Raw genomic sequence first — 15,366 nt, forward strand, 5'->3', positions numbered from 1 at the left:
GTTGACAAATCAGGTAACGGGTAATTTAATTTTGTTCTTAAGTATCGGTATGCTTTTAGACTTAGGTTTCGAAGTGTTATTGCAGTACCGTAATCTTCTACAGACCATTTCACCCTATGCTTTTTATTCAAAAGAGCATCAATTTGCCCAATAGTGAAAAATGGTTTCAAAATTTCAGCCACTTTAGATTTAACTTCTGTTTGTCTAATGTTTTTCAATGAAATTACATCCTCATGTAATTTTCTTTTTTCTTCTTCATGTTTCCTGTTGGCTGCTGTCAATTCCTTAATCCTCGTTTCTAGAGAGTAATTCTTCTCTTCTAATTCTTCTCTTCTAATTCTTAGTATTTGGCATTCCTCTGTGACAGTAGACTCAGTGGCTCCGCGATTTTCCATTGTTACATTAGTGCTGGATGCTCCTGTTGCGCTGAAGTGAAAGAAAGTTAATAGGTACAGCAATCAGGGGCGTATTTAGGCCTCGGCAGACTAAGCAGCTGTCTAGGACGGCAGATTTGAGGGAGCGACTTTTAAGCTATTATTGTTAATTTTTTATATGTTTTTTAAATTTTATTCATAACTCTTTAAAGAGTACATGAACTTAAACGCACAATGAAAAGGATATAAATAACATTGGCAACAATCAGTTCAAATTATGTATTGTAATTAATGTCTAGTTAGGTTTATTAAAGAAAATGTACTCAACGCAATGAGCTGCGATCGCTGTCTGCAGTGAAGATGACGTCACACGCCTCGGCCGCTATCGCAACAGCATGCGCAGTCCCACACCTTTACTATGTTTCCACCATGTGCTAAAACAACACTCAACAAATACGTAACAACCTAGGGACACCAAACCAATCCCTATAAAAGAGTGTTAACTCCCACTTCCCTGGCAGGAATTGAAACTGGATGCATTGAATATGTAGCTACATACTCACTCTATCGCTCTTGGCCGTTAACGTGTTATGAAAAATAATTGAAATGGGTTCAGAGATGTCACATGTCATCATGGGGATAAAATAATGTATAGTGAAAAGACACGTTGATCAAACCTTACTCAGTAGCCTACCGTAAGAACACTCACCTATTGGACACTGACACTCGTAGCTGAGAGCATCTACTTGGCGGCATGTACCATCATTGAGACAGGGTGATGGATCACAGGGGATGTACTTATTCTCGCAGTTCTGTCCAGTATAACCAGGGTGACACACACATCTGCAAACAAACACACTCATCAATCCATGGCCAACATATTGTATCTATTCTCGATTACACGACTTGCAAGAAAGAAAGGCTGTGCTTCGCTCAACCGTACATTATATTGATACCAAATAACTCCAAAATCATCATTACAAGAAAATAGCTTTCTCATTATTAAGAAGCAATTAAAAGAAAAATTTTAAATGAAGGTCCACGTTCACAATGTTTCGGACTACTTTCTTTTTTCAAGGTTATCAATATTCCGATTTCCGAAGTTCTCTTCCTAAACTCATCCAGGGATCTGCGACACAAAATAATAACGAAGACAGTGGTATCCTCAACACTGTCACACTTTCTCGTCTTTCTAACCAACTTACTGATTGAGGGTCCTACATAAATTATTATTATTATTATTATTATTATTATTATTATTATTATTATTATTATTATTATTATTATTATTATTATACCTCCAAAACAAGTAGGCCCTATGTTTCAACATACAGATTTCATATCCTAATGAAATAAAATAATAGCGTCCGGAAGATTGTACACATCGATTATTTATTTAGTCCTGACAGCTCAGCGACGCGAAAGAGGGGAAGTAATAGGAGTGGGGAGAGTTCCGGAGTAGAGGTAAGGACGAGCGGTCGGTAAAGGAATGCAATACAGCTTAATTCTACTGGAACCATACCGCTATACCGCACGCATGACATCCGATCGCTCCGAAGGCAAGCGAGTGAATAACCCAAACACCCCTTGGCGTAACTAAATGGACTCGCCTGACCCAGGCGCATATCGCCGGAGACTGTCAGGACTAAATAATCGTACTGTACATACTTTCTCGTTATGGATCCGATAACAATGTTATCCATCATGCCCTCAATTATATTTTCTTTTATATTCAAATACAAGTATGATCATACAGACCCGGAAACAAAATTTGGTCCACCTGTATTTTCCAAGTTGCAATTACAACATACTGCGCATGCTCAGTGGCCCAAATTTTGTTTCTGGGTCTGTGCATAAGTGAAATTATCAAGACGGATAATCCAATTAGAATGATAACTTTCATTTTCTATATTGCATAAAAAAAATCACTTAACTGAACACAACCAAGCATTTTCATACTTCATGAGACATAGTGTTCTTAACTGGCTATTTTACGACGTTTTGTCAACTGTTGTGGTTACCTAGCGTCTTAGAGTCCTGCGTTTGGTTACCTAGAGCTATCAAGCAGCACGCAACAGTGTAGTTGCGTATGGGATATAGATCTGTGGCACTGAACCCCAGACACAGTTCAGTTCTGCTGTTTAGTAGGCAGTCAACATGCCGAAACAAAACAAGAAACAAGTAGTCAGTGTAAATAATTTTGTCATCATAATTTGTTGTTTTATTGTAGTTGTCACCATTTATGTATTTATAGATGTGTATATGCATAGCCTATGTCCAGTTACAACACTCATGTGTAAAACAAGTATTCATAATTAACTTCTAAAATCTGGTATTAGAGACGGCAATACATGGAAACGAAAAAAAAAAAGCTTACGAACACTTCTGAATGAACGAAGGTTGAAACATCAGGGCCAAAATAGCCTATATTTTATATAGGCCTAACTGAAATATGTTTTATATATTTCAATATTAACTCATTTCCAATTGTGAATATTCAAATTTAAATTCTCTCATTAATTTGTCATATTATTCACTTCTAAACGAATTTTATATTTGATAAAAATTATATATGGGCTATTCGATAGTATGTACTTTGTTAGGGACGTGACACTCAGAAGGGTCATTATACAAGAAATAATAGTTGAAAGACCAATATCTGTAAATTACATTGTGTAACGTAAGTACTGCTACTAAATAATGCATCAAAAGTTCCAAAGTATAATTTCATAAGTTCCTGAAAATCAGTTAAAATAGGTGCGTTAGGGAAGGGACCATAGAAATTTGTAAAAAATTAAGATGAAATGTAAATTTTAATTTCACAGCAACTGTAACAGAAAATCATATTATACAAAATCAAATGATTGTCACATGCATGTCGTAATAATTGGAGAAAGATTAGTGTATTGCGTTAATGTAGAAAAAAATTGTGGAGGCTTTACACTTCAGGTGCACTATTACTGTAGGGAGGGACAATTTAGGGCACAGGAAACACAAAATGATTCTCTCTCTCTCAATAATTGCTACTGTTTAGCTTACATTAAGTATCTCACATATAATATTAATAAAAACGATTTTTTTTCAATCTGTGACTGGTAATGCATCATTAAAGTGATAACGTCCTCGATTGTCAATGGTAGGAACAGTGACACCCTTTAAAATGCCATTTATATTTAGAACACTTCGATCTTCACATTTAAAAAGGCAAAATCTTAATTTTGCTTCATCTGACACTCTGAAGAAGTTTTATTTGATAAAATCTGACACTGATTTCTTCATCAGCCACAGATTCTATGGGCTTGTCACAAAGAAGTTCTACACCACACCTCCTATCATAGCATGCTTCAGAAGGATCGCAACATAAGGTAGCTTCTAGAATAGAATTAGTGCTATTTAATTAAGATTCTGACTTTCTTAGTTTTTAGCTCATTCATAATACCAATGTAAGCAAACTTCATGGTCTCGTGTAGCAATTACAAAGACATCTAACTTACTGGACGTAGACTGTAAAATTTTGTCTCCTCAATTTTCACATTTCCATATTCGTGCTTGAATAGGGCATAAACTACCTTGATAGTGAAATTCGAACGTCGTTTAAGAGTTTTCTTCTCTTTATTGTCTTTTTTCTCACCACATCCTTCTCACCAGGGAAGTATTTGACTTACATCATCTCTGTGGCAGAAATCTTCTGTCTACTTTATTAGATCTTCACTTAAAGAATCTTTGTGAAGTGAATCTGATAATTTGTATTTTTTGAGAGCAGACTGAGAAATTATTCACTCTGTTTCTTTGACCATAGATCATACAACTGCGAGTTCAAAATCTTCATTTTTTTCCTGGTGATCTTTGTAAAACTGATTTTACCCTACGAACTGTTCGCCCTAGTGCCTGAGGGATATGGGACATCACAGATGAACCTTCAGTTGACCATCTCTTTTGTGTCCTTTGCTTTCGTTTCTCCCGCCTTTTTTTTTTTTTCTTCTTTTTGGGCTTTCAAGTACTTGTTTCCCCCCCCCCCCCAAACTCTACACGTTTCTGATGTTTACGTTCCTTTCCTTTTGCTTTATAATTAGTATTCCTTTCTTCGTCTTCCTTCAGCTTGTTACATATTTTTTCCACCTTTCTGTGGGTGTTTTAGGATCCAGATGGGTGAATATGAAATATATTCATTCTAAAATGATTTTGAAATTAAGTTAAAGAGCACAAACATTTTCACAGATTGATTTATAGTGAAAACCATAGACACTGTTGTGAAAAAATTCAGGGTTAGGGATATATTTCCAATGATTGCCAATTACTGAAAAATTATTAATTCTTAATCGTAATTTAGCCCTTGAACTCTGTACTGCATATTGAAATTATCATAGCCTACCATTCTGTCCTAAGAGATACCAGTAATGAATTCTCACTTCGAAAATGTATAGCCTATGCCTATACAGGGTGTTTCAGAAATACACTACCGGTCAAAAGTTTTTGATCACCTATCACAACTATGGATTTGTGGTTAAAACAGGGATTTCGTTTTGAATGTTCTATCATATCATAATGCTAGAGAGAAAAAAATATTTATTTTGTTGGTCTATTTAGTTTTTCCAATGTATTTGTACATTGAAATAAAGTATATAGGCCTAGTTGTTTTCATAGCTGATCGAAAACTTTTGACTGGTAGTGTACTTTGACAAACCTTGGGGGCAATGTTCCTTACACCAAAACAAGAAAAAAAAAGTTCATATAAACATCAGTCCGAAAATCCTTTAGTTTTTTAGTTATTAATGAAAAAACATATTGAAACATCTGTTAGTTATTGTCAGCTTGGCAGCAAGTGTTGCAACGTTAATCAATTCAGAAACTCATAACAAATGTTCAAAATGTTCTTCTCTTGCTTCCACACACGCATGCACCCGTTGGATCATGGACTCCTTGGCAACACATTGCCATCTAGGATACAGTGGGTGCATCAGCAAACTTGAATCGATAACATCATTCGATTATCTAACAAAATTAATGTTATTATCGGTTACAAACTTAAGTTAAGTTGTTGGATTGTACCTCGAAACGCATTGAACGTAAACTTTCATAGTTATGACTTATCTTGATTTTCAGAGTACTGAAATTACAAACATCTTCATTTTCTGAGTATATTTGTAATTTCAAGATAAGTCATTATAACATGCAAGGTGACGTAAGACTTACGACGGCACTTTCCAACGACAACTAACATTATTGTGTTATTTGGTGCCGCATTGTTAAATCTCTCCTGGTACTGCTCTTTAAATTGACGCAAGCTCGGCCCATTCTGACGCCTCATTCCGTAAGACCGGAAATAATGCTCGACGATTAGCACTAACCCCAACACTGAATATACAATATGTCAAGCTATCATATAAAATAAATAAATACTTGGTTGTTAGGGAAACATGGACAGCAAATAGCGATCAGTTCAGTATTGTTTCCCCCCCCCCTCATACTGTATAAGTAGTAACATGAGCATTTTTGAGAAGTGTGGTATTGTATGGGGCAGAAACATAGACATTACGACAAAATGAAGAGAAACGACTAGAAGCATTTGAAATGTGGATATACAGATGAATGGAGTGTGTGAAATGGACAGACAGAATAAGAAACGAAGATGCTAGATATAGTGAAGAAAGAATGATGCTGCAATTGATCACGAAGAGAGAAAGAAATTGGTTTGGTCACTGGCTAAGGAGAAACTGCCTACTGAAGGATGCAATGGAAGGCATGGTGAGCGAAAGAAAAGTTCGGGGCAGAAGAAGTCATCAGATGATAGATAACATTAAAATACGTGAATCATATGTGGAGACAAGAAGAGGGAAAACAGGAAAGATTCGAGAATGCTGGGTTTGCAGTGAAAGACCTGCCCTTGGACAGAACACAATGAATGAAATTAATATTTCAGTTAACTGAATTTATAGTGTGTAGTTTTATTTAATAGTACATGTCATTATTATTGATATGATTAAATAAATATTTAAATTAATTCGATTTAATTAATTATATATATATTTACTCAAAAAATTAGTCACAGTAGGCCTGTCTATTGTGCTCAGTGTTTTAGACCAAATCATATTTTAAAATGCTCCCAGAAATTCAACTTCATTTAGATATAAACTGTTCAAATATAAAGAAACACATACATAATTTTACATATTTTTACCGAGAAATTATGTCGTAAGTAAATCGAGAATTATCAAGAAAATGCATGTTTTATTGATTCCCATATATATATTACGTTTCGAAAAAAGAATAAATAATTATTACTCGACCGAGGCGAGTGGAGCCGCGGGCGTGATGTGAACTATCGCGATGCGGTATTAGGAACGCAGGAGCAGTAGCGGCACGGCTCCAGGCTGCAGGACTCCACTGACCTTGGTCGAGTAATAACATCAATTTTATTTTTCACGGGCCTAATGTATACATATTTCAGTAGTTTTTGGTGAAAAATGTATGTATTAAATATTGCATAAACTGTAATTGTCTATTTTCTCATTTTACGTTTTCTACACATTTTCACGATGAAACGCGAAAAGTACATTGAAGTGAAACGTATGGTAGTCAAAACTACGTTCAAGGAATTCGTGTCTCATGGTGATAGAAAAACATTCCAGCATGTTTTGATTCTTTAAGCGATTGGTTTGAGCCAGCCCCCAAGAAAAAAAAAAAAAAACATACAGCTTTTTCGCAATTCAAAAACAAGCTTATTCGCAGTTCAGAAACAGATTATTACGGATAGCCGGTTCTTATTTTCCAGCGAATACCTACATGATGGTGTATATGGAATACGTGTAGAGGGCAGGACGCTGTACAGTGATCCAAAACGCAAATCTAGCTGTACAAAAGCCCTAATCACATAATATATAACAGATTGGCCATCCCTATGTTAAAAATGTTAACATGTGAAAGAGAACAACCATCAGGATCGCCACCGTCGATTAGGAACGACCTCTAGATCAGGGGCGTATTTTGCGGACTACCGGGGCTACCGGCGGTAGCCCAAGGAAATTACAAAAGAAAAAGTTTATAATATAACATAATGTAATAATTTTGTATCATTAGTTATACCATAGTAATTAAAATTAAAGTAATTGTTAGATTTATATGCGCTCTCTGCTCTCGAAAAGAAACAAGTTGTCAAGGCGGCATCGCTGGAGAAACCGCTTGCTACGTGAGGTAGCCTGTGACCGTTCCGCGCACGTTGTCCTTCGCACAACGTCCCCCCCAACCTTCTGTTTCCATCGTGCAGTGTAGACCGGGCGAGTTGCCGCTCTCGCGATCGGTTTCTTCGCAGGCGCGAAGCAACAATACGCGTAGTACGCTAGCTCATGAACGTGATTGTATTCTTGCAGTGCATTATTTTAAATCTGTGATTTGTTCGAGTGTCTAAGAGTTATACTAATTGTGAATTATTAAGTTTTTAATTTCCCAATTAAGTGATATCGTGAAAAATATGGCAGAACAAGTTTCTGGAGAGGTTTGTGTTGAAAATGACTGTGTAATAGAAGGTTTATTAAAAGTGCCTTTTAACCGTCGTACATAACAACGAGAAAATTGAAATTGTGAAAATGGAAAGACCAACTCCTGAGTTAAATTTGTCCATGGACGTAAAAGAAAAACAGCGTGAGTACACACGCCATTTCACTTCAACATCATATGGTAAGTGGAATTGGTTGTGTGGTACTTCTAAACTGTCTAAACTATTTTGCTGGCCATGTTTCTTATTTAGCCGCGAAACTAATGTGTGATCAAAAGAGGGGTTTTCTAATATGAACTCCCTTCGAACGGCAGTCCTAGAATACGACAAATCAAAAGCTCATATTTGTAGTAGTATGAACTTTGCAAACTTTGGGAAGACAAGAATTGATTTACAGCTAGATAAGCAAAAAGCTCTACACATCAACCAACACAATGCTCTTGTGAAAAAAAAAAAAATCGGGAGATTTTACTGCGTCTTATTAACGCAGTCTGCTTTCTAGGAAAACAAGAATTGGCTTTTCAGGGTCATAACGAGAGTGTGGAATCAAACAATATAGGAAATTATATTGAATATTTAAGTTCCTTAAGTGAATTTGACCATTTACTGGCCAATCATCTTGAGAGTTCAACAGTATTTCGTGGTACTTCTCCCGCAATTCAGAATGACTTAATATTTGCTATAAGTGGGGTTATGATAAAGAACATAAAACCTTTTGTGGCCATTGTTGTTGGTGAAACAAGTTACTGCTCTAATCAGAGTCAATTGTCCACTGTTTTAAGATACGTCGACAATACTGCCAATAGACCTCATTCATATTTGATACAAATACTGCCAATGTTCAAGAACGGTTTATAGGATTCACAAATGTCAGTTCGGACAAAACTGCTGCTACTTTGTTTCAGCATGTGGAAGGTGTTACAGCAGAATACAATGTCGGCAATAAGTTAATTGCACAGACATACGATGGTGCTTCAGTTATGGCGGGAAATATTAATGGCTTAAAAACAAAAGTTCAAGAAAAGTATTCTCAAGCACTATTTGTCCATTGTTACAGCCATGTTCTCAATTTAGTTTTGCAACAAACTACTTCATCCATTCCAGAATGCCGCATTTTTTTTCAAAACACTATCGGGTTTAGCTGCATTTTTCTCATCATCTCCTAAAAGATCAGAAAACTCAAGAAATTTATGAACAAGAAACTCCCAAAATTAGCACCAACTAGATTGAATTTTACATCTTGGTTTGTAAATACAGTAAACGAATGCAGAGAAAAACGGACTGCTTTCTTTAAAAATATCATTTGTAATGACTCTGAAGAAAACTGGGATGATGCTGTAATTGTGCAGGCTCAAGGATATTTGAATTTTTTCACACAGTTTCAGAATATATTTCTTCTTGAAGTCTATGCTAGAGTGTTCGCACATACAGATGTGCTCTACAATATTCTTCAGACAAAAAGTCAAGACATAGCATACTACTTGCAAGAGGTATCAAAGTTAAAAAATACTATATCCGAGTTCAGACGTAGTGGGTTTCCGTCCATATGGAGTAATATGGAAAATGAAAATTCTTCAGTCAATACAATGGAACCACCATTAAAGCGAAGAAAAGGAGATGATGAATTGAAATACAGGCAGCTGTACTACAGCATACTAGATCGTATGCACATGGAAATTACTGACAGATTTTCTGATTATGGAAAGCTTCAGTTCACACATCTTCTAGATTCTCAAAAATTTTCTGCTTATAGAGAAAACTTCCCGAATGAGGCACTAAACAAATTATTTCAGTCCTATAACAGTCACTTTGATCAAGTACGTTTGAAAAATGAATTAAGTGTAATATATTCAGCAGAAGTCTTTGATTTTTCGAACAAACCTATCCATGAAATATTATCTGCCATATATGAAAACCAGCTGAACCAAGTTATTCCTGAAGTCCTTAAATTGGCAACATTAATTGTGACAATACCAGCTACGTCAGCATCGGTAGAAAGAACATTTTCTGCGTTGAAGAGAATAAAATCCTACTGTAGATCAACTCATACACAAGAACGTTTATCCGGCTTGGCACTAATATCCATTGAAAAGTCATTTCAACAGAAACTTTGCAAGTGGCCCAACTGTACAGTAATTTCAATGACGAAGTCATCAACGTATTTTCGTCCCAATCAAGACGTCTGAAATTCACATAAATATGTAAGGAATTCTATTGTAGGATTTTAAAATATATTTTGTGTAATAATAGGGTCAGTGGTAGCCCAAACCCTTTAACCAGTATACGCCACTGCTATAGATGGAAGTACAGTTGCTCCATGCAATTCAAATGAGAGTTATAACGTGACTTATGCAGTAGCTAGATTGCAGCATAGTGAAATTAATGAAGTTGTTGCCGCCAAAACTGAGCAATCTGTTATATATGTGATGTGGGACGAAAGTCATTTTATAATTTTAAAGGAACCTGTCTCAAATTCATATTCTACATTCTTTCCTTCATCAATTGCCGTTTCAACTTGATTTATCACGTAGTAGTTCCGCAAACATAAAGTTTTTTTAGTAGGTTATTTTACGACGCTGTATCAACATCTTAGGTTATTTAGCGTCTCAATGAGATGAAGGTGATAATGCCGGTGAAATGAGTCCGGGGTCCAACACCGAAAGTTACCCAGCATTTGCTCATATTGGGTTGAGGGAAAACCCCGGAAAAAACCTCAACCAGGTAACTTGCCCCGACCGGGAATCGAACCCGGGCCACCTGGTTTCGCAGCCAGACGCTCTGACCGTTATTCCACAGGTGTGGACAACAAACATAAACATCTAAGGGTTGTATATATTATTTTTGTTATGTACCGAAGTACATATGATATTTCCATGCAGATATTCTGCGTCATCATACGATGAAAATAATATATATGATATGCGTAAATCACTTCGTGATTTAAGACGGCGCTTATTCCGTCGGATCCCGGCCAACTAGTCACTCATAACGAGTGCACCTCAGCACATGTGTGGACTTCGGTCCTATGTTCATAGACATCTATGACGTAGTGCAGAGGGCGGCCACTAGAGGGAACCCAAGAGTTGGAGCTTAATCTGAGACGATTCTGTCCGACGCCGGGGTGGTATCCGGTGTGGCTTAGTGGATAAAGCATCAGCACGTAGAGCTGAAAACCCGGGTTCAAATCCCGGCGCCGGAGAGAATTTTTCTCCGTTCCATTACTCTTTCATCGTATCTAAGGGTTGCATTTCCGCTGACAGGTAGAGATCTAAAACAGTCATGTCTTGTAAGTGTTAGAGTGAAGTCTGTTTGTAGTGTGCAGCATGCATGTCTTTTTATTTGAACTGGAAGTCTCTCCTAAAGATAATGTCATTGTAAAGATGTCATAAAAGAGGTTTATGTATTTGTTAATAAATTATTTATTGTGCGTAGTGCAATGATAAATATTTCAGGCAACTGTAATATTTCAAAAGACTTTTAAAAGAAGTACGATATACCACTAAGATTCTACATTCAGCCTATAAGGGAACTATTTTAGTATAGGTTCTATAAAAATTAGCTGGCAGTAAGTGTCTAAACGTTTTAAATTTTATTTCAGTGCGCCGGCAATTCTATACCGGAAACACTTGCTTGAATTGTGGCGTGCAAGAAGTGATCTTAATAAAAAAGACTAATTGTGTGTATAATAAAGTTATACAATAGATTTGTATAAATTAGAAGACAGTAATGAAGGAATTTTGTCAATTACTTAAAACAACTGTTAGTATTTTATGTAGCAAATTTAAGAAAAAATGGCAGGAAATCTATAGTACAGTTCTCGTATTTTTGTCAAAATATTCATAGTGGCTGCAAGAGGAAGTGATTTTTCGAGACAATGTTATAGTTAAAAAAAATAATAATAAGTGAACATGATCAGCCATCGTCTTCTGGATCCTGTGTATTGAAGATAGTAGCAATAAAACAAGAAAGAGGAGGTTGGAGTCCTTAGTAGCTACTGGTACCTCAAAGGAGCAATCATACGCCATCAAGTCAGTTTTCGTTATGAGAACAGAAAAGATGCAACATATATTGTGAAGCTACAGATTTTTCACCAGAAAGGACAACAAGAATAAAATTGAAAAAGCATTTCAGTCTGAAATCAACTAAGCACATCATACTTGCGAGTGAACAAGCCTTGGCACTACATGTGGACAATAAACTGATCAAAAAACAATATTCGCAGTGTAGCAAAATATGCATAATGGAGATATCTAGCCTCCATGTGAGCCGTTCAGAGCAGAAGTGGTGTAAGTCAATTTTGACTTACACCACTTTTGCTCTGAACGGCTCATATAAACTAGGCTAATGATTCGGTCGTTATTATTCAAATTTAAATGACATGAATATATATTTTGCCTGTAAATGTATATACGAAGAACAGAGAGATTGAGAGAGAGAGAAAAAAAAACAAAGAGAAAGTAGGAATTGTATTTTGTATATTATTTATTTGAGCCGTTCAGAGCAAAAGTGGGGTAAGTCAAAATTAAAATGACTTCCACCACTTCTGCTCTGAACGGCTCATATAGTGCGCTTCTCATGGGAAAGAAACAGTGTTACCCTGATGGAATTGAAATATCGGAAGGATCTGCAGAAGTAAAGCTACAAGCAGCACTAGATCACATTATAACTAGAATAATGTCAGTTCAGTATGATTATTTGAGACAAATTAACATAGATTTAAACACGCAACTTCTATTGCTTGCAAGATAAAGACCCGAGCTCCAATTCTGAAGAAACTGGATAAGATAATGTGCCACCTATTACGAAGTTTAATGATATTCTGTTATAGAAGACGTTATTAACGTGGTCTAAATTGAGACCCTATAATGGCGTACTTCCTCTTATACAAACGTAGTCAGATTTTACATACAGTTCATCACTTTAATATTCGGACAGCATCTGTTTCCCCCACTTTTAGGCTTTAGTTTTTTCACCAGAACAAAACTATTAACTGCAATTATAAAATATGATTTGACAGACTGGTATTATATTTATATTAAAAAAATTAGAACTCTAAATCATTATATGTTTGCGTTACATTTTTAATTTTATGCATATCGAATGATTATACTCCACTTTAAAGTTCGGGCAACTGCTAACTGTACACATTTCTTCCTTTGTTTACATTCCGCATCTACTAGAAGAAGGGGTAGGAGTGACTTTTTTTTTCTTGGGTTATTTTACGACATTGTATCAACATCTAGGTTATTTAGCGTCTGAATGATATGAAGGTGATAATGCCGGTGAAATGAGTCCGGGGTCCAGCACCGAAAGTTACCCAGCATTTGCTCGTATTGGGTTGAGGGAAAACCCCGGAATAAACCTCAACCAAGTAACTTGCCCCGACCGGGATTCGAACCCGGGCCACCTGGTTTCGCGGCCAGACGCGCTGACCGTTACTTCACAGGTGTGGACTGACTTATCTTACCTGCCCCCTATTGTTGTGTTCAGTTTCTGTAAAGCCAGTGGCAATACTGTACACACACCACTAAAATGGGATGCAAAGGAATAAATACGACATTTGAACAATGCCAGCTTGTGATTTTCATCACGCAAAAGATCGCTCTGAAAGACAAATTGCACAGATGTTGCAAATGTGCAAAAGTACAGTTCATGATATAATAAGACACTACGAAAAAGAGGACAGAATAGATTCTAGATCTCAAAAAGGTCTACCAGAAATTCTCATCAGAAGGGAAAAAAATCTTCTCATCATAAAAATTAAGGTATAACCAAAACTGAGTGCATCGAAACTAACCGCCGAACTTAATCAAGAAACAGGGTAGTTTGTGCACACTGAAACTGTGCTTAGACATGGTAACGACAGTCGGATACAATGGAAGAGTGGCAAGGAAGAAGTCGTTTATTAGTAAAAGTTTAAGTACACGTAAAGAATGTTGAAAATTGGTGGCGAAGTGTAATATTTTCAGATGGAAGCAAATTCAACGTGTTTACATCGGATGGAAGAAGATAATGTTTGGTGGAAACAGAATGAGGAACTCAATACTAAGAGCATGAGACCAATAGGATAACATGGTGGTGGAAATGTCATGTTATGAGGTTGATTTCTTCAGCTGGAGTCGGAAAATTGGAATTTATAGAACACACAATGAATCATATGGACTATTTGAATATCCTGAGAAATAATTTACACAGTAGCGCAGAGAAACTAGATATTAGAAATATTTTCCGTCTGTACCAGGACAACGATCCGAAACATAGGCTTATGTGAGGGCTTGGCTACTTCATATTTGTCCAAAAGTGATCTCTACTCCACCTCAGTCATCTGATCTCAATCCTATTGAGAATTTGTGACAGGAACTTGATGCCAGAATCAGGAAATTTGAAAGAAAGGACTCAGAGAACAATGGGACAAAATTGATCATGAAAATACAGAAAAATTAGTTGCCTACATGCCGAAGAGACTGGAAACTGTAATAAAACAGAATGGATGTCACCAAATAGGCTACTAGGGCTTATTTCTTAGTCAGTGTGGGCTTATATTTTATTTTATTCAATTTTGTTTTATATTTTGCCCGAATATTAAAGTGGCTGTGATAAATGTATAACAAAGAAAAAAACCTTTCAGTTAATGTCATATTGTATTATAGAATTATTGTTTATTATGTTACGAGATGCAACACAAGTGGAAGTTTCATTTTTTTTTCTTGTAATACAATTTTGTTGTATTTAATTTCTGTGTAACCGCATAAAACTGATTAAATAACAGTTGAAGTGAGCCACTGTAAGTTATTCTGAATTTGTACACAAAACAAATATGCTGCCTGTACCTACTGTACAAAGTTTCATGAAATTGGAGAGGAGAAAAGTTATTCTATCTAAATGCATCCCCTATAATGGGGTAGTTCCCCTCATATAAACATTATTCGGAGTGTGTATAGAAAAAACATATGCTAAGTATAATAAATAATTGTTTAAAGTTTAATGAAAATCTGTTGGATACCTATGTGAAAAGTTATTTTGTCTAAATCCACCTCCTATAATGGGATAGTTTCTCTTACACAAACGTAATCAAAGTTTGTATGCAAAACGAATATACTACCTGTAACTATGTATTACCGGTATACAAAGTTTCATGAAAATCTGTTAGAAAGGAAAAAAGTTATTAATTTTGTTTAAATGCAGCTCTTATATTGGGGTAGTTCCTCTTACACAAACGCAATCAGAGTTTGTATGTAGAACAAATATGCTACCTGTAACTATTATACAAAGATTTTGTGAAAATCTGTTAGGTAGGAGAAAGATATTAATTTTGTCCAGGCACATTCGTGTTTTGGACCACTGTGCCTGGTCTGCAGAGAGCCTGAAATTCCTACTAGCACATTAATCGTTCCTGCCTAGGGTCATGGAAAAACTGGAGACCAAGAAGCATGCAGAAGTTCTCTAAAAGAATCCGTCATAATGACCCGAAAAAAATAGTGGTCTAAATCATTTGTAGAA

At 36.1% G+C, this 15,366-nt stretch overlaps 1 protein-coding gene across 1 annotated transcript in view; it reads right to left on the minus strand.

The window, feature by feature from the left end:
• Nucleotides 1-15,366, minus strand: part of N (neurogenic locus Notch protein) — a 433,061-nt gene that overhangs the window by 150,558 nt on the left and 267,137 nt on the right. The window contains exon 4 of the mRNA XM_069820749.1: nt 1,084-1,217. Within this exon, the coding sequence (XP_069676850.1) occupies nt 1,084-1,217 (134 nt within the window). The remainder of the gene's footprint in view (nt 1-1,083; nt 1,218-15,366) is intronic.

This window comes from Periplaneta americana, chromosome 3, assembly GCF_040183065.1.
Source record: "Periplaneta americana isolate PAMFEO1 chromosome 3, P.americana_PAMFEO1_priV1, whole genome shotgun sequence".
Taxonomy (NCBI): Eukaryota; Metazoa; Arthropoda; class Insecta; order Blattodea; family Blattidae; genus Periplaneta; species Periplaneta americana.